At 43.2% G+C, this 24,552-nt stretch overlaps 1 protein-coding gene across 1 annotated transcript in view; it reads left to right on the plus strand.

Moving 5' to 3' along the window:
• Positions 1 to 24,552, plus strand: part of AIG1 (androgen induced 1) — a 606,269-nt gene that overhangs the window by 297,220 nt on the left and 284,497 nt on the right. The window contains exon 3 of the mRNA XM_075339801.1: positions 22,327 to 22,428. Within this exon, the coding sequence (XP_075195916.1) occupies positions 22,327 to 22,428 (102 nt within the window). The remainder of the gene's footprint in view (positions 1 to 22,326; positions 22,429 to 24,552) is intronic.

Genomic DNA, 24,552 nt, shown 5'->3' on the forward strand with positions numbered 1-24,552 from the left:
TGCTTGCTGTCATTGAATGGAAACATTCCTCAACATGTCTGCTTGCTGTCAGTGAATGGAATCATTTCCCAACACGTCTGCTTGCTGTCAGTGAATGGAAACATCCCCAACATGTCAGCTTGCTGTCAGTGGATGGAAACATTCCCCACCATCTCTCCTTGCTGTCATTGAATGGAAACATTCCCCAACATGTCTGCTTGTTGTCAGTGAATGGAAATATTGCCCATCATCTCTGCTTGCTGTCATTGCATGGAAACATTCCCCAACACACCTGCTTGCTGTCATTGAATAGAAAAATTCCCCAACATGTCTGCTTGCTGTCAGTGAATGGAAATATTCCCCAACATGTCAGCTTGCTTTCAGTGACTGGAAACATTCTCCACCATCTCTGCTTGCTGTCAGTGAGTGGAAACATTCCCCATCATCTCTGCTTGCTGTCAGTGAATGCAAACATTCCCCAACACGTCAACTTGCGTTCAGTGAATGGAAATATTCCCCACCATCTATGCTTGCTGTCAGTGAATGGAAACATTCCCCACCATCTCTGCTTGCTGTCAGTGAGTGGAAACATTCCCCATCATCACTGCTTGCTGTCATTGAATGGAAACATTCCTCAACACGTCTGCTTGCTGTCATTGCATGGAAACATTTTCCAACACGTCTGCTTGCTGTCAGTGAATGGAAACATCCCCAACATGTCAGCTTGCTGTCAGTGGATGGAAACATTCCCCACCATTTCTGCTTGCTGTTAGTGAGTGGAAACACTCCCCATCATCTCTACTTGCTGTCATTGAATGGAAACATTCCCCAACACGTCTGCTTGCTGTCATTGAATGGAAACATTCTCCAACACGTCAGCTTGCTGTCTGTGAATAGGAGAGCATTTCAGCCCGGCGGTTGTCGGTTATAATTGTACATTCCCTGTCTCTGTTCCTGGCCTGGAGATTTGTCCTCTCCTGTATCCCTGAGCAAGACATCAGCAGATAAGTTTCAATTTTTCCTTGCTTTCTGGTTTCCACCTTTGGGTGTTGTTTTTCCTTGTCTTTGCTTTGTATCTGTTTTCTTGCAGGTGAAGCTTGGTTTCATTTGTGCTGTGAGCATGGGGGTTTCCCCTGTGTTTGCTTTCCTGCAGGAAAAGGGATTTTTATCCCTGTCTGATTTGATTATTTGTTTTTCTGTATTTTGTGTTTTTTTGGTATTTTTGTTCTCCCATTGTTAACAGGGGTACCTGGTATAGGGGGGTGAGGTCGTATGATCTCAAGGGCCTTTTTGCTTCCAGGAGTTTGGTATTTTGCTATAGGGATTTTGTACTGACCACAATCTGTTCTCTTTCCTTTCTTTTGTATCTAGTTAGTTGGGCCTCGCCTTTGCTAATTCTATTTTTCCTATCTGAGTATTGTGTTTTTTCTACATCACCGTAATCTTTATGTGTGGGGGGGCTACCTACTCCTTTTGGGGACTGCTCTGAGGTAAGGTAGATTTCCTCATTTCATTCTGTGAGGCGTAGCTAGTTTCTCAGGCTATGACATGGTGTCTAGAATTTTAGGAATGCTCCACAGCTGTTTCTAGTGTGGGCCGATAGTCAGGGGATTGCGGTCAGTTTAGATTCCAACTACTGCTGTTTTTTTCCACATATGGGAGTTTTTTGTAATCTTCCACGGTTACCGGATCATAACAGTATAACCGGCCGTCAAAAGAAAAAAGGTACTCAAAAGAAGGGAAAATATTTTTTTTATCTCCATTTATTTTTCCTCTTTTTCTTTGCATAACGTGGAAATTTTTTTGTTGATATGGATGTTAAGCAGTTGGTTGAGCGTGTTGAGTATCTTTCTTCTGAGGTCCAGGCGATTTCAGCTTACATTAGACAGAATCCTGTTTCAGAACTAAATTTCCCGTTCCTGAATTTTTTTTGGGGAATAGATCTAAATTTTTGAACTTTAAAAATAATTGTAAATAGTTTTTTGCCTTAAGGTCTAAGGCCTCAGGGAGTCCTGTGCAGCAGGTTCGGATTGTCATCTCCTTCTTGCGCGGTGACTCTCAGGACTGCACTTTTTCATTGGATCTTGATGATCCGATTCTTGCTAATGTGGATTCCTTTTTCCAGGCTCTGGGATTGTTGTATGATGAACCCAATGTGGTTGATCAAGCAGAGAAAACCTTACTGGCTCTGATTCAGGGTCAGAATCCCGCTGAAATTATTTGTTAGAAATTCAGAAAGTGGGTGGTCCTTACCAAATGGAATGATGATGCTCTTGCGGCACTTTTTCGTAAGGGTTTCGCGGATGCAGGGAAGAATGTTATGGTGGGATTTCCTACTCTTTCTGGTCTTGATGCCTCTATAACTTTAGCTGTTCAGGTTGATAGGTTTTTACGGGAGCGCAAAGCGATGCGTGCTGATGCATTGTTTGCGGAACAATCTTCGGAGCCTATGCAGTGTGATAGGGTGTTTTCTAATGCTGAACGGCAGGGGGTTAGTTGGGAAAATAAGTTGTGTTTTTATTGTGGTGACGCATCTCACACTATTTCTGTCTGCCCTGAACGGGAAAAGAGATTTGCTCGTTCATTTACTGTGGGTAATGTGCAACTTAAATTTCTTTTGTCTGTCTCTCTGATTTGCTCTTTATCCTCATTTTCGGCTAGGGCCTTTCTTGATTCAGGGGCCACCCTGAACTTGATGGTTTTTGGTTTCCCTAAGACTTGTGGTTTTCTTATGGTACCTTTACAAACTCCTATTCCTTCAAGGGGCATTGATGTTACTCCCTTAGCTGAAAATAAACCCCAGTTTAAGTTTATTAAGCCTTTCACTGATTTGACCAAAAAGAGAGCTGATGTTGAGAATTTGACTTCAGAAGCAATTATGGCCTTCCAAGAGCTTAAAAAGAGTTTCGCTTCTGCCCCAGTCCTGCAGCAACCTGATGTTTCTCTTCCATTTCAAGGGGAGATAGATGACTCAGATTGGTGCTGGTGCAGTTTTGTTTCAGAGAGATCCCAATACTTCCAAGTTTAAGCCTTGTGCCTTCTTCTCTCTGAAGTTTTCTCCATCTGAGCAAAATTATGATGTTGGTAATCAGGAATTATTGGCAATGAAGTGGACCTTTGAGGAATGGAGACACTGGCATGAGGGGGCGAAACATCGAATTGTGGTGCTCACTGATCGTAAGAATCTGACCTATCTTGAATCTGCCAAGAGACTGAATCCTAGGAAGGCTAGTTGGGCTCTATTTTTGGCACGTTTCAATTTTGTGGTCTCTTTTCTTCCTGGCACTAAGAATGTAAAGGCCGATGCCCTTTCTAGGAGTTTCTCTGTTAATTCTCTGGATGTTGTGGAGCTGTCTAACATACTGAATGACGGTATAGTCTTGTCCACTCTTTCGCCTGATTTAAGGTTAGCATTCCAGAGATTTCAGGGGGACAAACCTGAGAGATGTCCTGTCAGGAAGCTTTATGTTCCTGATCAATGGAGGACTAGAGTTCTGTTAGAGATTCATTGTTCTGTATTGGCTGGTCATCCTTGGATTTTTGGCACCAGGGATCTTATGAGTGGATCTTTTTGGTGGTCTTCTTTGTCTCCAGATGTTAGGAGTTTTGTGCAGACTTGTAAGATGTGTTCCAGCTCTAAGCCTGGTTGTGCATATTCTAGTGGGTTGTTTTGTGGGGGTAAGGCCTGGGCTGTAGGCCGTTTGTCCAGATATAATAAGATAATCTGTGTGTGTATATAATTAAAGCATAGATGTCCTTGCATAATTATATGTATGTCTGTATGACAATCGCATAGACGCCATGATATGATTTAAAGATGTGCACTCAGGAATGTGTTAACCAAGATGGATAAGCTAAAATGTACAATGAACAAAGAAGTATTCATAACATACTCATTGTCTTCATAACATGTTGGTTCTCACCAGCTGGGATGTGAAGCTGGGGCTTTATCTCTTACTCCTTGTTCCCGTTTCAAGGTCAAATGTTGAATTTTATAACTGTGATTGTTTTACAATATATGGGTTAGAAGAGCATTGAGCTTCTCCCGGATAGAGACACGTCTCTGTGTGGTCATTTTTCCTCATACATATATCTGAGCTATTGTCTCAGACAGATGTCAGTGTTAATTGGGAATTGGGGAAGTCCTATCTATATAGGAGAGCACTTTCAGCCCGGCGGTTGCCAGTTATAATTGTACATGCCCTGTCTCTGTTCCTGGCCTGGAGATTTGTCCTTTCCTGTATCTCTGAGCAAGACATCAGCAGATAAGTTTCAGTTTTGCCTTGCTTTCTGGTTTACACTTTTGGGTGTTGTTTTTCCTTGTTTTTGCTGTGTTTTCTTGCAGGTGAAGCTTGGTTTCATTTGTGCTTTGAACAAATGGGTTTTTCCTGTGCTGGCTTTCCTGCAAGAAAAGGGATTTTTATCCCTGTCTGATTTGATTATTTGTTTTTCTGTATTTTGTGTTATTTTGGTATTTTTGTTCTCCATTGTTAACAGGGGTACCTGGTATAGTGGAGGTGAGATCGTATGATCTAGCCTTTTTGCTTCCAGGAGTTTGGTATTTTGCTATAGGGATTTTGCACTGAACACAATCAGTTCTCTATCCTTACCTTTGTATCTAGTTAGTTGGGCCTCGCCTTTGCTAATTCTGTTTTTCCTATCTGAGTATTGTGTTTTTTCTATATCACCGTTATCTTTATATGTGAGGGGCTACCTACTCCTTTTGGGGACTGCTCTGAGGCAAGGTAGATTTCCTCATTTCATTCTGTGAGGCATAGCTAATTTCTCAGGCTGTGACATGGTGTCTAGGATTTTAGGAACGCTCCACGGCTGTTAAGATTCCAACTTCTCCTGTTTTTTGGTGTTTTTTCACCTATGGGAGTTTTTTGTAATCTTCCACGGTTACCGGATCATAACACTTATATAAACTAGGAAAGGGGCATGGTCAGCTCTACAGTGGGCATGCCCGGATGTGTTCATTGGTCAGTGGGTTGAACAATGTGTTACTCCGTGAGCTGATTGGTGGGCGTCATCGTAGGCGGGTCTACGAAGTCATCGGGGCCATCTTGGATACCTCTGAAGACTGGCTTAGGTATAGAGAATTGATTTAGTTGAACACACTTCCCACAGTCCCCTATGTCCAGAGGTTAATTAAGTATTTGGTCCAATGGCTCTCCTCAACACAGCTTCATGGATGTATTCAAACGTTCATGAAAATCACGGATCCAAGTGTGAGATCCGTGTTACTCAGAGCATTTTCTATTCTAAATGGGTATGTATGCTGTCTGATAAAAAAAAAAAATAATACACCACACTGACACTTCATACATTGATGAGCAAAAAGTTAACAATGTTTTGGCATTTTGACTTTCAGGCTCCATATCTCACCATACACTAAATCTTTAAGTGTGAGACTACCTTCATATTATAAACAATCATATTAACAGTGTCATACATTATTTTAACTTGCAACTAGTTAGGATATGATTAGTTATGCAGATCCTTGTCACTGTATGTCACTGTATTGTTACTGTTTTGCTCCTTTATACTACAAATTACAACCTGCTCTCACATTCTATGATAGCTCAATGTGTTATTAGGTTGATTCTCGGGTGAAAGGTCACTGGTTCCATTCGAAGAGCAGCCATGAACAAAATTTCCCAAGAAAAGAGAAACAGCACCATCCAGCTCATTGATAGTGGTCTCTCTTCCAAGAAAATTGCCAAACTGTATCATATGAGTGCCATGATAGTTGGAAGAATAAGAACTTAAGTTCATCCATCCATTCAATGCCAAAAGACATTCGGGAAAGTTATCAGAGGCAATAAGTCAGCTCATCACATGGTCTATCAGTTTGGCGCAACAAACACAGCAGTGACGGTGGCTCATATGCTTTGTAATAGTTATATCACAGAGATCTATGTAAGTATCATGTGACGCATGTTACACAAGTCTGGAATGGTGGCCCAAAAAAAGGTGATGAAACCTCAACTTCAAAATGATCATAAGAAGCATTATCTTGAGTTTGCAGAAAAGTACGAAAAGTGGAAAGTAGAAGAATAGAAACTGGTGATTTGGAGCGATGAAACAAAAAGTCAATAGACTAGGCTCTGATGGGTCTAACTGAGTCTGGAAGAAGCAAGGGGAAAAAGTGCTAATGGATAGAGAAATTGAAGAAACTGTCAAGTTCTGTGGAAGAAGCCTGATGACATATGGTTGTCTCACAGCCAAAGGCATTGGATATTTGACCAGGATCAATGGTGGTCTCAATACTGAGCTATATGTGAATATCATACAAGATGAGTTACTTTATACACTCAACTACTATAGGTATGAAAGGGACGACATAGTGTTCCAGCAGGGCAACGACACGAAGCACATGTGTAGATTGGTGAAGAAATGGTTCAATAACAATGAAGTAGAGCTGGTGGATTGGCCTCCACAGTCCTCAGACCTCAACCCAATCGAACAGTTGTGGGTAGAGTTGAAGAAAAAGATGTATACATACTCAAGAGAGTCGGCCATTATGCACCAACATTGGGAAGAGACCTGGGATCACATGTTAGGTCATGCTTGAATCTGCTGCAGTAGGATTGAAAAAACTTTGACACAAAAATTAGAAAAAGCTGCACCATATGTAGATTTGCAGGTGATTTTATTGAAATAAGGCACAGAAAAAAAAACTAAAAAAAATTGATGTTTTGGCTCTGGAAACAGCCTTTCTCAAGGTAGTAAGTTTACTCATTAACATGAGAAAAGCTCTCCACAGAGTCAAATGCATGCATAGATTATGCTATTGGATAGCTATCTTAAAATTGTGTGATCACGATGTCAAAATCGTAATCACGTTTTCCTGCCGGTATGTATTTTTCATGTATAATCCTGCTGGGGGCGGTGTGCCGGTCGGCGGTCACATGACCTCGCTTTGCTTTACCAGTGGCGTTGCGGCCCAGCATGCATTTGACTGGAAACCAATGTAATCCATGTGACCGGGATTCATGACGTGGAGATCACATGTTAGACCCGCGATCATGTGACTTTTTCACATACCGCGCAATTTCCCGATCAAGCACTCTTTGACCGGAAATAAAAGTGCCGGTCTGTCCAATAGCACACGTGGACTCTATAGGAAGCGCTGCCCCTGGTCTAGCGTGACAGGCGTTTCATGCACAGGGAATTAATAAGTTCCATGCTCCTACAACAAGGTAATGCTCCACATTTTGCTTTATAGGGATTAGTTTGGGGATTCTCATTCGTTTTCTCTGTCTTTGGTACCACTTTGTTTGGTCAATAGCTCACTATGTTTCTTATACTGCAGCCTCCAAAAAAATCCCCTGATGAATCATTTATGAGGAAACGCGTCGGGAAGGGAAGGAGAGCGCTGAGCATTTTTTGGATTTTGCCTTGGGCTGTTTATGATATTGTGGATTTTTTCCATACTCTATGTCCAATTCTTAAGGTAATATCCATGCATGCTTCTAGTAGTGAGGATGGGCTACAATATGACACCCCACTCCTGCCAGATGTTTGTTTAACAATTTGAGGTAAAACAGTCAGATCTATAACAATAGGATATATGATATTTTCATGTCAATAACCAACAGTGAAGTTGTCTAACCCCGTGTTTAACAGTTACTCTCCAACAAACCTGTCCTCCATTAAAGTCAATGGAGCTACAAGCTATAGGTTATTAATAGCAGCTGTGAATTGTTGCTATAGGAACGAAAGACATTCATAGTATAACAATCTTATGTGTGAGGTAATAAGATGTCGGTAGAAAAACAGAGAGAGACAGACATAGGCACAGACAAAGTAAGAGGCAGACAGGGAAAGAGACAGAGAGAGAGAAAAAGACAAGAGACAGGGAAAGAGACAGACAGGGAAAGAGACAGACAGGAAAGAGACAGAGACAGGGAAAGAGACAAAAACAGGGAAAAAGACAAAAACAGGCAAAGAGACAAAGACAAGGAAAAAGACAGGGAAAGAGACAGAGACAAACAGAGAAAGAGACAGGTGGGGAAAGAGACAGACCTGGTACGAGACAGACCTGGAATGAGACAGACGGGGAAAGAGACAGACGAGGAAAGACACAGACGGGGAAAGAGACAGGCAGGGAAAGAGACAGGCAGGGAAAGAGACTGACAGACAGACAGATATAGACAGAAACAGAGCTAGAGAGAGACAAATAGATACAGAGAGAGAGACACAGCGATAGAGACAGAGATAGTGTTACGGGGGGCTGTCTGATAATAACCGAAAGGAGTATCAGACAGTCAGGGTCCACCGTGCAAAGACTTTGCTGCAGACTATGGCAGAGTGCAATACCTCTGTTAACTCACAGAAGGATATAATAAGTAAGTAAAGCAATTCCTCCCTTACTTGGAGGGTGTGTGGAATGATCTCTGTTAATAATCACAGAGACAAAGGCAATGTGTGTGAAATGGCACCTGCCTAGGTCCGCTCTTCTAGTGGTGCAAAAGAGACGAACAGCAGCGTAAGCCGCACAAAGCTCCTACCTGCGTTCGCTCCACTAGTGTGCGAGGACACGAACCACTAGATATGGCACCTGCCTAGGTCCGCTCTTCTAGTGGTGCAAAAGAGACGAACAGCAGCGTAAGCCGCACAAAGCTCCTACTTCTGTTCGCTCCCCTAGTGTGCGAGGATACGAACAACTGCCAGACGCAGTATAAGGAACGTTACCCTAGCGGCAACGTCCACCTACGAGTAGAATCACAAGGCCCAGCCAGACCATGTGCCTCAGGCACCTGCCTATGTCCGCTCCCCTAAGAGGTAAGGATACGGACAGCAGCCGAAGCTGTAAGGTATAAGAACGCTACCCTGCCGGTAGCGCTCACCTAGTATAGACAGAGGAATGCCTAGAGGAACGCGCACAGAGCGTCTACTCATATGCATGAACCAAGAGGACTGAGCACCATGCGGCGTGTGTCAGGGTCTTATATAGACTCTGTGCCTCATCCAAGATGGAGGACACCAAAGCCAATCCGCTGCCAGAACGACAGGAGTGACGTCATGCTGGCCTATCACCGAGCAAGACGTCACAAGCACATGACCAGCGACCAATCGGCATAGAAGGTGTCAGAGACATGTGACCTCGTGTCAGCGATGATGTCACCCGCACATGTGCAATGGCTCCAAGATTGGACTTAGTCTCCAGCGCTCGCACATGTGCAGTAGCAAGAAATCTGGACTTAGTCTCCAGCGCTCGCACATGTGCAGTAGCAAGAAATCTGGACTTAGTCTCCAGCGCTCGCACATGTGCAGTAGCAAAAAATCTGGACATAGTCTCCAGTGCTCGCAGCAACCGTAACAGATAGAGAGAGACAGAGAGAAACTGATACAGAGACCGACAGAGAGATAGACACACACAGACATAGATAGAGACAGAGACACACATGGATAGAGACAGACACACAGACAGAGACAGAGAGAAAGAGAGAGACAAGGAAAGAGACAGACATGGAAAGAAAGACAGAGAAACAGACAGAGACAGACAGACACAGACAGAGACAAACACACAGAGAGAGACACACTGTGACAGACACACAGAGACAGACACACAGAAACAGACACACAGACAGAGCCAGACAGATATACAGACAGAGACAGACACAAACAGACAGAGACTGGGAGAGAGACAAAGAGACAGTTACTTTCCTGGGCAACGCCTGGGTACTACAGCTAGTTATCTCTAAAATGAAGGTAGTCTCACACTCAAACCTAGTAAATGGTGAGATATGGGGCCAGAAAGTCAAAAGTTCAAAACATTGTCACTAGGAATGAGCATACCCATGCAAGTTTGGATTCACCCGGACTTGACCCTGAATCCCAAACCCCGTATAAGTCAATGAGGACCTAAACTTTGGTGCTGTAAAATGGTCATAGTAAGGGGTAGGGGCTGCAAAATGGGGATAAGAGCAGGACAATTGCCCTGCAAAAAAATGTGGATAGGGAATAAAAAACTTTTAAATGACTTGGGATTCCCCCTATTTTTGATAACCAGCACAGGTAAAGTAGACATTATGGACTGCAGCTATCAGCTCTTTGCTTTACCTTGGTTGATTATCAAAAATAGAGGGGACCCCATTTTTTATGTTATTTATTTATTTAAATAGTTTAAAAAAAATAGTGTTGGGTCCCCCCCCTATTTTTGATAACCAGCCAAGGTAAAGCAGACAGCTGGGGACCTGGTGTTATCAGGATGGAAAGTCCCATGGTTATTTGGCACTTTTCAGCCTACAAATAGCAGCCTGCATATGCCTCAGATGTGGAACAACCATTAGATGCTCCTATTGCTGTGCTTTGCCCTGCTCTTCCCAATTGTCTTGGTGCTTTTAGGGTTGATGTCAGCTGTGAATAGACAGCTGGAATCAAGCCCAGGGGTTAGTAATGGATAGGCATCAAATCAGATACCCCATTACTAACCCGTTAAATGTACAATTAAAAAATACCCACACACAAATTGCTCGAATAAAGGCTTCCCCCTTACTCCCACATTCACCAATTTATTAATTTAAAAAACCTCCGATGTAATCCAAGATATAATGTCCCACAACGCCCATCAAGAGCGGGAAATTCCATGCATGCTGCTGACCGCAAGTGACCTATCAAGCCTCATTCTCAGACGAGGCTTCATAGTATTCATTGGACAACGTGGGATATTACACCATTGGACTATGTCAGAATGTCTAGGATTTATTTTTAATTAATAAATTGGTGAACGAAGGAGTATGGGGGAATCTTTATTCCCCATTGGGTTATGTCGGAACTTCAAGGATTTTTTTAAATTAATAAATTGATGATCGAGGGAGTGTGGGCAAGTCTTTATTCAAATAAACCATTTTTTGTATTTTTTTAAATTTTTCTACCGAGTTAATAATGGGGGCTGTCTGTCTCCATTACTAACCCCTGAGATTGATGCCAGCTGTCAATTCACAGCTGACATCAACCCCTAAAGCATTACCCCAATTGCCACCGCACCAGGGTAATTGAGAAGAGCAAAGCCCAAGAATTAACGCATCTAATGGATGCGCCACTTCTGGGGCAACTGCAGGCTGCTGTTTTTAGGCTGTAAAGTGCCATGGGCCTTTCAAGCCTGATAATACTAGCCCTTAGCAGTCTGCTTTACCTTGGCTTTTTATCATAAAGAGGAGGACCCTACCCCATTTAAAAATAAAAAAAATAAAAAAATATTTTTGATAACCAGCTAAGGTAAAGCAAACAGCTGAGGGCTGCAGACCAACTTGTCTTCTTTACCTGTTCTTGTTATCAAAAATAGAGGCAACCCTTTGTTATTTTTCATATTTAATTTGTTCACAGCAGCGTCCAGGCATCTTCCCTATGCCGAAATGCATGTTGATTGGCTGCAGTCTTTCAACAACTTTTGCTAGCGTACGAACAGCACCCTAACTCCAAACTTGGACACTGACTTCCTTAAAAAGTTTGTCTTTGAGTTCAAGTCCCAAACTTTCCTGTTTGGGTTCGCACATCACTAATTATTACCTTTTTGCTCATTAACGTAGAAGGGACATTCTGTATTTGCTCCCTCTTTATGGCTTCTTTTTAGTGGGTGACTAAGTAACCGTTAACTAATTATTTTCTTTTTCTCTCTGAGGTTTTAGTTTCAAGCATTTTCAATCTCTCCATCATTGCTATAAAAAATATCTGCTCCCATACTTTTCCTTCAAGGTTACCTTGTAGCAAGTTTATGTTTAAACCACATAAAGCAGTCTGAACAACAAGTAATATTACACATTGTAGATGTGGAGAAGCATGGCTGTATATGCTTTTAATTAAAAAATGTTGATTTCAGAATACCGCAGACTCTCATTGGATAATGTATCTGAATTGCAGTCACCGCAGCCAGTTTTGTTTTATTTGTTTTATTTTTTGTTTAATTACAAAAGAGATATTTTTTACAATAATAAATCTGTATTATGTGTCGCCTAGGGAATGCGGTATTCTGTCCCGGGCAGTGTATAACTGGGGAATGTCACTTTGGTGGCCATTGTCCGATCCCGTGCCCTGGGTGCTTTTTAATGGGGAGTATTTATAGGGGAGATTAAAGTAATTTTTGTGACGCCACCTGCAGGTTGTGGTTAATCTGGGGCAACCGCCGCTGCTGAGTTGGTTACCCCTAGGGCTGGTGGTAATGGCAGCTATGGTGGTAGGCCCTCCACAGGCAGGAGATGTATGATGGAGACTTTCACCGTTAATAAGGGAGTCCACACCGTCGGTTGTAGTTAACAGTCTCTCCTCACTCTTGACCCTCGGATGGCTCATTCAGGTCCCTGTAGTTCCAGTGCCAGTTGATGACTCAGTTGCTCTGTCCACGGCACCCTCAGTGTGGTTGGGTCCCTGTAGCGTGGAGCGGTTTGGGGCCCAACTGTCCCTTTTTGTGGCAGTCTTCTTGTCCGTACGGCGGGCAGTGTGGACCCTGTAGGGCTGGTCTGTATCCCGAAACCCTGATCCTTGCTTTACTGCTAGTGCCCTCGGATCTGTGGGTCAGTGAGGTCCATGAAGGTGCCCTCACTGTGCAGGTATTTTCCGGGCCGTATGAAACTGTTGCCTGACCTAGGGCCCTGTGCCCCGTCGGTGCTCTGGTCCCAATAGTACTTGGGTGTACCTGCCCTGGCGACCACTCTCCTGTGCCCCCGGGTCACCGTTACACAACACAGCTTTATGCACGTCTTTCCACTTTCCCTCACTACTACAGACTTCGCTAGACTCGGGATTGGTTGCAGTTCCTCTTCCCCCCACTGTGTGCGCCTTTTTGCTCCCTGTCCTTTCATGGGTAAGTGGCATTTAACTATTTCACTTGTTGCAGTTTCCTGATTACGATATAAAGCACTTACCCTGGGTCAGTTTGGGAGTTGTTTTGCTCCCATTTAGCAGTCATTCAGGATTTTTTGATTGTTTAAACTTCAGGATACGCTGACTTTTCCTGTCTTCTTGGTTGCCACTGGCATTATTTATACATGCCTGTACTGGGCACATACATATACTACTGTGGGGGGTGATGTTTGGTAGAGGTCCTCCTACATCCTCATAATTGATGTAATATTGTACTGTACATTTTTGTGGTTTTTATCTATTTTTCTAAATAAAGATTATTATATTTTATGGAAATTGTACTCCTTTTGTGTGTTTGGGACACACTACTTTTGAGACTTCTCTAGACTGACTACTGTCCCCTCCCACCAGGTTGTTTAGTCCCCTGGTCTGGCTCCGCCCTCTAGGGGGCCATCACCTTGTGTCCGACTAGTCAATTAGCCCTGGTGTGGAATGGAAACTGGGATTTTGGTGTGTCTAGAGGTTGCTTGTCCCTGTGGGTAGGCCCTTCATCCTGGTGAGGATGCAGTTCCTAGTAGTGCCCCGAGTGGCTCAAGGATGCTACAAATACATTACATACTTACATAGTTACTTAGGTTGAAAAAAAGACATATAGTAGGTCCATCTAGTTCAACCTTCCTCCACCAGTTCTACATTTTGTCCCTAAGTCATTTATAACCAACAATGTTATGTGTACTGAGGAAATCATTCAGCCCTTTTTTAAAAGCCATTATAGTATTTGGCATTACTACCTCTTGTGGTATGGCATTCCACAGTCTGACTGCTCTAACTGTAAAGAACTCTTTCTTATTTAGCTGCCGGAATCGCTTTTTTTCCATTCTGAGACGTCTAAACATATCTAACTTTTTCAACCTCTCATCATGTGGGAGACCTTCCATTCCTTGTAGTAGTCTAGTTGCTCGAATTTGAACTGACTCTAACTTCTGAATGTCCTTTTTAAAATGTTGAGCCAAAAACTCAATCCCATTTTCTAGATGTGGCCTTACAAGTGATTTATAGAGGGGTAACAATACGTTGGGATCACGGGATCAAATTTCTCTTGTTATACGCCCTAAAATCTTGTTTGCTTTAGCAGCTGGTGCCTGACACTGAATGCTGTTGCTCAGCCTACTTGTAATGAGAATACCCAAGTCCTTATCCTGTTCTGTAGTTCCGAGTTTACTTCCATTTAATGTATACGCAGTTATAGGATTACTCCGTCCTAGGTGCATTACTTTACATTTATCAACATTACATCTCATTTGCTAAGTATCTGCCCATTCTGACATCTTATCCAGATCTTTTTGTAATATTGTACTTAGAAGGTCAGTTTTTAATATCCTATATAGTTTGGTGTCATCAGCAAAGACTGACACTTTACTATCAATCCCATCCACAAGGTCATTAGTAAAGAGATTTAAAAGAATTGGTTCTAGCACAGATCCCTGTGGCACCCCACTGCTGACTATAGCCCATTTAGAGTATGTACCATTTATGACTACTCTTTGTTTCCTATCATTTAGACAATTCCTTACCCAGTTGCATATAGTTTTATTATTTATTATTTATTATTATAGCGCCATTTATTCCATGGCGCTTTACAAGTGAAAGAGGGTATACGTACAACAATCATTAACAGTACAAGACAGACTGGTATAGGAGGAGAGAGGACCCTGCCCGCGAGGGCTCACAGTCTACAGGGAATGGGTGATGGTACAATAGGTGAGGACAGAGCTGGTTGCGCAGTGGTCTACTGGGCTGAGGGCTATTGTAGGTTGTAGGCTTGTTGGAAGAGGTGGGTCTTGAGGTTCCTCTTGAAGCTTTCCACGGTAGGGGAGAGTCTGATGTGCTGAGGTAGAGCGTTCCAGAGTATGGGGGATGCACGGGAGAAATCTTGTACACGATTGTGGGAAGAGGAGATAAGAGAGGAGCAGAGAAGGAGATCTTGTGAGGATCTAAGGTTGCGTGCAGGTAGGTACTGGGAGACTAGGTCACAGATGTAGGGAGGAGACAGGTTGTGCATGGCTTTGTATGTCATGGTTAATGTTTTGAACTGGAGTCGTTGGGCGATGGGAAGCCAGTGAAGGGATTGGCAGAGTGGCGAGGCTGGGGAGTAGCGAGGGGAGAGGTGGATTAAGCGGGCTGCAGAGTTTAGGATAGATTGGAGGGGTGCAAGAGTGTTGGAAGGGAGGCCAGAGAGCAGGAGGTTGCAGTAGTCGAGGCGGGAGATGATGAGGGCATGCACTAATGTTTTTGCAGATTCTTGGTTAAGAAAAGCACGAATCCGGGAGATATTTTTGAGTTGTAATCGGCATGAGGTGAAGAGGGCTTGGATGTGTGGCTTGAAGGATAGAGCAGAGTCGAGGGTCACTCCAAGGCAACGAGCTTGTGAGACTGGGGTGAGTGAGCAACCATCAAGTTTGATGGAAAGGCTTGTTGGAGGAGATGAGTGAGGAGGAGGAAAGACAATGAACTCTGTTTTGTCCATGTTAAGTTTTAGGAATCGTGCAGAGAAGAAGGATGAAATAGCAGACAAACATTGTGGTATTTTGGTTAGTAGAGAGGTAATGTCAGGTCCAGAGAGGTAGATCTGTGTGTCATCGGCATAGAGATGATACTGGAAGCCGTGGGACTCTATGAGCTGTCCCAAGCCGAAGGTGTAGATGGAGAACAGCAGGGGTCCAAGAACTGAGCCTTGAGGGACACCGACAGATAGGGGGCGAGATGAGGAAGTGGTGTGAGAATGGGAGACGCTGAAAGTTCGGTCGGTTAAGTATGAGGAGATCCAAGATAGGGCCAAGTCTGTGATGCCCAGAGATGAGAGAATCTGTAGTAGGAGGGAATGGTCTACTGTGTCGAAGGCAGAAGACAGGTCCAGGAGGAGGAGGATAGAGTAGTGTCGCTTGGCTTTGGCAGTTAGTAGATCATTGGTGACTTTGGTTAGGGCAGTTTCGGTAGAATGATGTGGTCGGAAGCCAGATTGAAGCCGGTCAAAGAGGGAGCAGGAGGAGAGGTATGAGGACAATTCAAGATGGACATGCTGTTCCAGTAGTTTTGAGGCGTAGGGGAGAAGGGATATGGGGCGATAGTTTGACACAGAGGATGGGTCAAGGGAGGGCTTTTTGAGGATGGGTGTAATAGAGGCATGTTTAAAGCATGAAGGGAATACACCACTTGCTAGTGATAGGTTGAAGAGATGGGTTAGGGCTGGGATGAGGACTGCGGTGATGTTGGGGATGAGGTGCGATGGGAGCGGGTCCAGTGCACAGGTGGTTAGATGTGATCTTGAGAGTAGAGTGGAGAGATTGTTTTCTGTCATGGCGGAGAAGCTGGATTTGGAGGAAGAGGGATGAGTAGCTATGATGAGGGGCTGTGGTGATTGTGGGCCAAAGCTTGCTCTGATGTTGTCAATCTTCCGCTTGAAGAAAGAGGCAAAGTCTTCAGCTGAGATGAGAGGAGAGGGAGGTTGTGCCGGAGGACGGAGGAGAGAATTGAAAGTGTTGAATAGCTGTTTAGGGTTGTGAGAGAAAGAAGATATGAGGGATGAGAAGTAGGTTTGTTTTGCAGCAGTGAGTGTGGACTTGAAAGTGGTGAGGGACTCTTTATATGCAATGAAGTGCTCAGTGGAATGAGACCTCTTCCATCTGCGCTCAGCAATTCTGGAAGCCCGTCTCAGTTCTTTAGTCTGCCTTGTGTGCCAGGGTTGCCTGTTGATTGTGCGGGTTTTGGTGTGTGTGAGGGGGGCAGCTGATTCGAGAGCTGCAGAGATTGTAGTGTTGTATAAAGTTGCAGCGGCATCTGCATCGTGTAGAAATGCAATGTCTGTGAGGGGGAGAAGGGACTGAGAAAGGGCGTGTAAATCAATGTGTTTGATATTTCTTCGAGGGTGTGAAAATTTGTGGAGGGGGGGTTGGATACTTGGAGAAGAGAGGGAAGAGAATGTGAGTAGGTTGTGGTCAGACAGGGGGAGAGGCGAGTTAGAGAGGTTAGATAGGGAACAGAGGCGAGTGAAGATGAGGTCCAGCGTGTGGCCATCTTTGTGAGTAGCTGCAGAAGACCATTGGGTGAGGCTGAAGGAGGAAGTGAGTGTTAGAAGTTTGGAGACAGATGAGTGGGAAGTGTCAATGGGGATATTGAAATCACCCATGATGACGGTGGGGATGTCGGTGGAAAGGAAGTGTAGTAGCCAGGTGGTGAAATGGTCAAAAAAGGCAGTGGCTGGTCCTGGAGGGCGGTAAATGACAGCCAGCTGAAGGTTGGAGGGGGCGTAGATGCGTACGGAGTGCACCTCAAAAGAGGGGAGAGTAACAGAGGGTGGTAGTGGAATTGTTGTAAAGGAGCATTGGTCGGACAGGAGCAAACCAACTCCTCCACCATGCTTGTTACTGGGGCGGGGGGTGTGAGAGAGTTGGAGACCGCCATAAGAAAGTGCAGCAGGAGAGGCAGTGTCAGAGAGGGTGAGCCAGGTTTCTGTGATGGCGAGGAAGGAGAGTTTATTAGTGATGAACAGATCATGAATATAGGATAGTTTGTTGCAGACAGAGCGAGCGTTCCATAGAGCTCCTGTTAGTGGGACTGGGGGAGCGGGGGCTGGGTGAATGGGTATGAGGTTTGCGAGGTTGCGGAAATTTGTGTTAGGTTGTTGAAGAGGGTTTGAAGTGACAATAGGGATGTGGTGAGGAGGACCAGGATTTGAAGCAATATCCCCAGCAGTGAGGAGAAGCAGGGAGAGTGTTAGTAAGTGGGAGCAGGAGAGGCCATGAGATGGACATGTGCGTCTGGAGACACTGGGTGAAATGTGGAGGAAAATATCTGAGGGGAAGGTGAGATGGGTGGGGAGGATGGAGGAAGAGATGAATAGTTCATTACTGGCTTTAGGGATCAGAGGGGGCAGTAAAAAGTGAAGTATTATAGGGGAGAAAGTAAAGAAAAACACAAACATTGTTTACAGTGACTATGTATGCAGTTACCTTCCGGTCACTTCCGGCCCAATTCTGGCCTAATTCAATGCATCATACTTATATGGTGCATACTTGTCATGGTGCAGACGAAAAGTCTTGTGCAGACTTTTAATTGCCCCACTATATACACATACAAGTGCACTCAGCTGTGAAGGGGTGGGTTGCAAGACTAACCCCTTGATCACTCAACAAAAAAAAAAAAAAAAAAATGCAGCTTAACATAGGCAACATAAACAAAGGTCATAAAAGGGGGGTGCAAAACAGGGGGGGAAAGATCACACAGATGCTGGAGGATGTCAGGAAGATATTGAAGCAAAGAAAGAACAGGTCAGATATAGTGCAAAAGTAGAGTGCATGAATTGACATACCAGGTATTAGCACACACAGCAGAGCAATGTGGAGTGAAGATCACTTCATGGGAAAGTAGAGTGCATGAATTGACATACTTGTCATGGTGCAGACGAAAAGTCCCCTAGTCCTTGCTTCTGGTGGTTTAGTATAAGGCTATTATGTGGTACAGTATCAAATGCCTTTGCAAAGTCCAAATAAATCACATCAGCTGCATTACCAATATCCAGATTTACACTTACCTCCTCATAGAACCACAACAGGTTGGTTAGACACGACTTATCTTTCATGAATCCATGCTGTCTGTCAATTATTATATTATGTTCTGCAATATATTTTTGCATGTCATCCCTTAAAATGCCCTCAAAAACTTTGCATACTACTGATGTCAGTCTTACTGGACGGTAGTTGCCTGGATCCACCTTCTTACCTTTCTTAAATATCGGAGCCACATCAGCACTCCTCTAATCCTGAGGCACCAACCCTGTTACAAGCGAGTCTAAAGGGTGCTTTACACGCAGCGACATCGCTAGCAATGTGGTTCGTGAAAGCGCCCTCCCCGTTGTTTGTGCGTCACGGGCAAATCGCTGCCCGTGGCGCACAATATCGCTAGTACCCGTCACACATACTTACCTTCCTAGCAACATCGCTGTGGCTGGTGAACAGCCTCTTTTCTAAGGAGGCGGTTCGTGCGGCGTCACAGCGACGTCACACGGCAGGTGTCCAATAGAAGCGGAGGGGCGTAGAGCAGCCGCATGAAAATCACGCCCACCTCGTTGCCAGAGGACGCAGGTACGGTCTTGTTCGTCGTTCCTGGGGTGTCACACGTAGCGATGTGTGCCGCCTCAGGAACGACGAACAACCTGCGTCCAAAAACAGCAACGATATTTTGGAAATGGACGACGTGTCAACAATCAACGATTTGGTAAGTATTTTGCATCGTTAGCGGTCGCTCGTACGTGTCACACACAATGACGTCGCTAACGAGGCCGGATGTATGTCACAAATTCCGTGACCCAAACGACATCTTGTTAGTGATGTTGCATGTAACAGGGCCTTAAGAAGATTCGATACAGTGGTTTGTCGACTACTGAACTCAATTCCCTCAATATTCGTAGATGAATGCCATCTGGCTCGGGGGATATGTCAATGTGTAATTTACTCAGACACAGATGTACTTGTTCTTGTGTTAAATTAATTATATCGGGTGGTGAACTTTGATTTTTCACTTGTTGAATGATCCCTGGAACAGTCAGTTCCTTGGTGAACACAGATGAGAAATGCCTATTTAATATCTCAGTCTTATGTTTGTCCTCTATAACTAACTTATTATATTTTAAGGGGCCGATACTATCCTTTGTTTTTCTTTTGGCAATAATGTATTTCTAAAAGATTTTTGGATTTATTTTAATGTCATTGGTAATTTTTGTTTCAGTAGCTAGTTTTCCTTGCTTGATTTCTTTTTTGCATTTCCTATTGATATCTTTATACTTCTGAAATGCTATTTCTGTATTCTCAGCCTTCCAGAATTTAAACGCCCTTTGTTTTTGTTTTATTATACTTTGTACAGTCTTATTTATCCATAGAGGTTTCTTTTTTATTCCTGGACATTTTATTACCAGAGGGTATAAGTTTTTTACAGGACTCTAGTAGTATATCCTTACACTTACCCCATTTATGTTCAGTATCCCCAGTTGCCATGACTTTGTCCCAATCTACACATTTAAGCTTTTCCCTTAATTTGTTGAAATCAGCTTTCCTAAAATTCCAGGTTCTAGCATTTCCCCTTTTAAATGTTCTATTGAATATTACTGTGAAGCGTACCAAATTATGATCGCTGGCGCCCAAGTGCTCCCGGACCTGTAGATCTGAGATTGTATCTGGTCTATTTGACAGGACCAGATCTAGCAAATTATCTCCCTTGGTCGGTTCATCTACCATCTGAGAGAGGAAATTGTCTTGAATAGTAGATAAGAACTTACAGCTTTTAGCACATCCAGAAGAATCTATGTCCCACTGTATGTCTGGATAGTTGAAATCCCCCATAATAAGAACCCGATTATTATTATTATTATTATTATTATTATTATTATTATTAGCTGACTTTTCAATGTGTTCCAGCATTTCACCCTCTATTTGTCCAGGTATGTTACGAGGCTTATAGCAAACTCCAATTAGCATTTTTCCATTATTCCCCTTCCATGTACATTTAGCCATTGTTGCAGTTCCCCCCAATGTCATCATTCAACACAGGCTTTAGGTTAGATTTGACAAATATATACACCCCACCACCTTTTTTGTCTTTCCTGTCCTTCCTAAATGTAGTGCAACCCTCTACGTTTGTCACCCAGTCATTGCTTTCATCCAGCCAGGTTTCCGTAATGCCTACCACATCATAATCCATGGTTGACATAAGAGTCTCCAATTCATTCATTTTGTTTGCAAGACTTCTTGCATTTGCTAGTAGACATTTAATACTATTAACGCATTCCTTACTCCTAGCCTCCCAATGTTCCTTGCATGTCCCAGCCCCCCTAATCCTTAATTGACCCATACTGTCTTACTATCTCTATCTGCTCTATCTATCCCCTTATTTACTCCACTACCCTCCCTCCCCCCAGATCCTAATTTAAAAGCTCCTCCATCCGTCTGACCATTTTCTCCGCAGCACAGCTGCACCCTCCCCATTGAGGTGCAGCCCGTTCCTACAGTAGAGTCTGTAGCTGACTGAGAAGTTGGTCCAGTTCTCCATGAACCCGAACCCTTCCTTCCTGCACCAATTTCTAAGCCACAGTTATCTCCCTAACCTCTCGCTGTCTTTCTAGTGACCCTTGTGGCACCGGTAGTATTTCTGAAAACACCACCTTGGAGGTCCTGGACTTCAGCTTCTCTCCTAGTTCCCAGTAATAATTTTTAAGGACCTACCACCTGCCTCAACTTTTTCATTAGTACCAATGTGCACCATGACCACTGGGTTACCTTCAGCCCCACCCAGCAATCTGTCTATCCGATCCGCAATAGGCCGAACCCGAGCTCCCGGCAGACAACACACAGCATTCACAGTCTCGGCGACAGATGACCCTGTCTGTCCACCTGATTATAGAGTCCCCTACCACCAACATCTGTCTGGGCTTTGCTGCACTCCTATTTCCCTCTTTCCTACAGCAGTCGTTTTCCTGGTTGCTAGGAGTAACGTCCTGCTGTAGTGATCCTAGTCCTGGCCCTTCATTCCTAATATCAGCCAAACAGGCATATTTACTAGGTTTTGCCAGATCAGGGCTAGGTCCCTGACACTTTTTCCCCTACCTCTTCTTCTAACCGTTACCCAGCTACCTACCTCTGGGTCCTGATCTTCTCCACCTCCTCCGTAGCTCTGGCCCCAGCCAGAGCATGCTCAGTGAACTCTAAACTCCTCTCCAGGTTTGCAATGCTCCTAAGTGTTGCAAGCTGCATATTTAGATCAGTTACCTGGGCTTCCAAATATACAACATGCTTGCATCGAATGCAGACATATTCACCCTCAAACGGCTGTTCAAGGCATGCATACATCTGACAAGATACACACCTGGTAGCATTGTCCATGGAGCACCTATTAAATGGGGATAAACAGTACAGATAAAACTAGAAAAACAAAGAAAAACAATGGGAAACTTATAAGGATAACTTCAAACTATGCTCTTGTGTCAAACTATGATATTATGCTTAAACTATGCACTTACCTGCACCCCCGCACTTCACTGGACCCCCACAAGCTCAGTAACCCTCGCTCGCTGGCTGGGATATGTAGTTCTACAAGAACTCATGTAGTTCTACAAGAATTAGTCTGTGTACTAATTGGTATGGCACAATCGGTGCTGATTATGCCATGGATGAGGGTAAAATAGCAGAGAACAAAGGGTTACTGCAATGTATTATAGCTATTACACGTTCATGATAGGCATATTTATAGGATGTCAAGAAGTAAATGAATCTTTAGTCCACAGCAATATTCTTCCCATATAAAATACCCTACGGAAAATGCAGAAGGGCTATTTTGGTCAGGATTCCAGAACATGCTTTCCATGCCTTCCTTAAAATGTGTTCTAAAATAACCACTAGTCACAACCATGGACTAAAATTAGCAATTTTGAAGACAGAATTTGGATACATTTCATTAACTCACGTGTTTTCTCTTTTCCCCTTCTTCCAGTTTGTCGTGACAATGTTCTGGGTTATCTACTTCTATGACAGGGAGCTTGTTTATCCGAAGCTGCTGGATAATTTCATTCCACCCTGGCTAAATCATGGAATGGTAAGTCATTTCAAACTTTCCTAGAAGTATGTGTGATTTAGATTAGGAACCTTCATAAGGTTTACATTTTGGACAGGATTAACTAAAACCAATTATTTTGCTGTATTAAGTATATAATGTACAATGTTATTGGCAATAAAATTGTGCTAGTTTTCTAACCTGTTATGAAATATTGGAAAATAATCTACTGGAGTAGTATTTGTATATGAATCACCTATATGTATAATTAACAATAGATACTGATAAATATTCATGTTTTCTAATTTGATATTATTCTCTGATTTGTAGATTTTTTATTTTCTTACGTCATCCATCTTGCCTTACCTTCCTTCTATTAGCAGCATTTAGTAATATTCCTATCAGCAGCCACATTATTATAGGAAACAATAATCTAAAGCTGACTCATTGACCGTGGGAGAGTTTTCTAGGCATGTTAGGTCATTGTGTAGGAATGGGGGAGGAGGTGAGCTGTTACCAATCACCCATTGTGAATGGTGGATCCTGGGTTATTTATGTGTAGGCGGTGACCTTGCTTTGTAGTCATGCCAGTGATAATAATTAGATGACTGCTGAAAGGTAATCTCTGAAGAGCAGAAGGTATAAATCTATACATATAGCGTGTGCACAATTATTAGGCAGTTTGTATTTGTTGATGATTAATTTTATCATTGAACAACGGTCAATCCAAAACCGGAAAATTTAAGAAAGTAAAAGTGAGATGTTGTCTTTCTTTGGAGAATATCTATGTGTGCAGAAATATTGGGCAACTATTATTGAGCATAATTACTTTGCAACTAAATGAAAAGCACACATATTCCCATCTCAATTGTTTATTTTCATCTGCTAAAGTGAGAATAATAACCAAATAACTCAATGTGCAAATATACATTTGTGACATATCAAAAAAATGTCAGTGGCCACTATATCCTCCCATTTTTCCAATACCAGTCATAAGCCTTCCATCCATGTAATCTGTTCATTTCGTAATCTGTTGAAGATCCACTTGTTGGGCAGCACCAACCGCAGCCTTCCAGACACTATTTAAATATCATTTTCCCTCAACATAATGATTTTGAGTCCATCTTCAACTTCAAAAGATACAAGTTCATCTTTAAAGAAAATCTGTCACCATATCTGACATATCTAACCTATTAATATGAGCATACAGATTATAGAATTCTGAAAATAATCATACCTGTATGCCTCATCTTAGATGCCTTCTTGTGGAAAAATCATCTTTTATCTCTCTATATAAATGAGATCTTACAGGCTATGGGAAGGATACTGCCTGGAAAATAACTCTACTTCTTGCTTCATTAGCATAGCTGTTGGCCCCAATCAGCGTCACAGTATCCCTGGGAGGTCTAGATCTTGTACTGAAATTCTGCGTCTACGCACCGCAATTGCCGAAGTTCCACTGTAGTGTTCCACTCTTGTATGGGCATTGGCCTCATGTTTCTTCTGCGCAGGCACTGGAGAGTCACTGCTACTTCCTCTTCAGTGATCCATACAAGGGTGGAGCACTACACTGGAATGTCGGCAATTGTGGTGCGCAGATGCAGGATTTCAGGACCACAGCTAGATGTCAGAGGGATACTGTGATGCTGATGGGTGGCGATACCTGTGGTGTCTAGATGTGGTCTTGAAATTCTACGTCTATGCAATGCGATTGCCAATGTTCCACTGTAGTGTTCCGCTCTTGTATGGGTATTAATTAAAGAATGTACGTCTGGAACAACTATGGTGTGAACAGGGTGCAAGACTCAAAAATATACAATTAAACAGGATAGGATAAAGAGTTGCACACCAGTCACAATGTATAGGGGAATAATGAAAAGCAGAACTGCTATGGGAATGCTAGACTGAAAAATACAATGGACTATCTGAAAAAGTGAAAAACATGAAAACGGAGTGTGCATAACTGCTATTAATAATAGGAATGAGAGATATTTAGCCATTGTATTGATCAATGCAAAGAAGCCCCAAAACCAAACGCCAAGGTAATCTCTATTTTTGGGGTCCCTAACCTATGTGTAACCTCACCTGCAGTTAAAACTTGCTCTGTATGGGAATCAAAGGACCAAGTTATATATGTGAAATAAGACACATGGCTATGGGTGGGGC

This window comes from Anomaloglossus baeobatrachus, chromosome 3 (genome assembly GCF_048569485.1).
Source record: "Anomaloglossus baeobatrachus isolate aAnoBae1 chromosome 3, aAnoBae1.hap1, whole genome shotgun sequence".
Classification (NCBI taxonomy): domain Eukaryota; kingdom Metazoa; phylum Chordata; class Amphibia; order Anura; family Aromobatidae; genus Anomaloglossus; species Anomaloglossus baeobatrachus.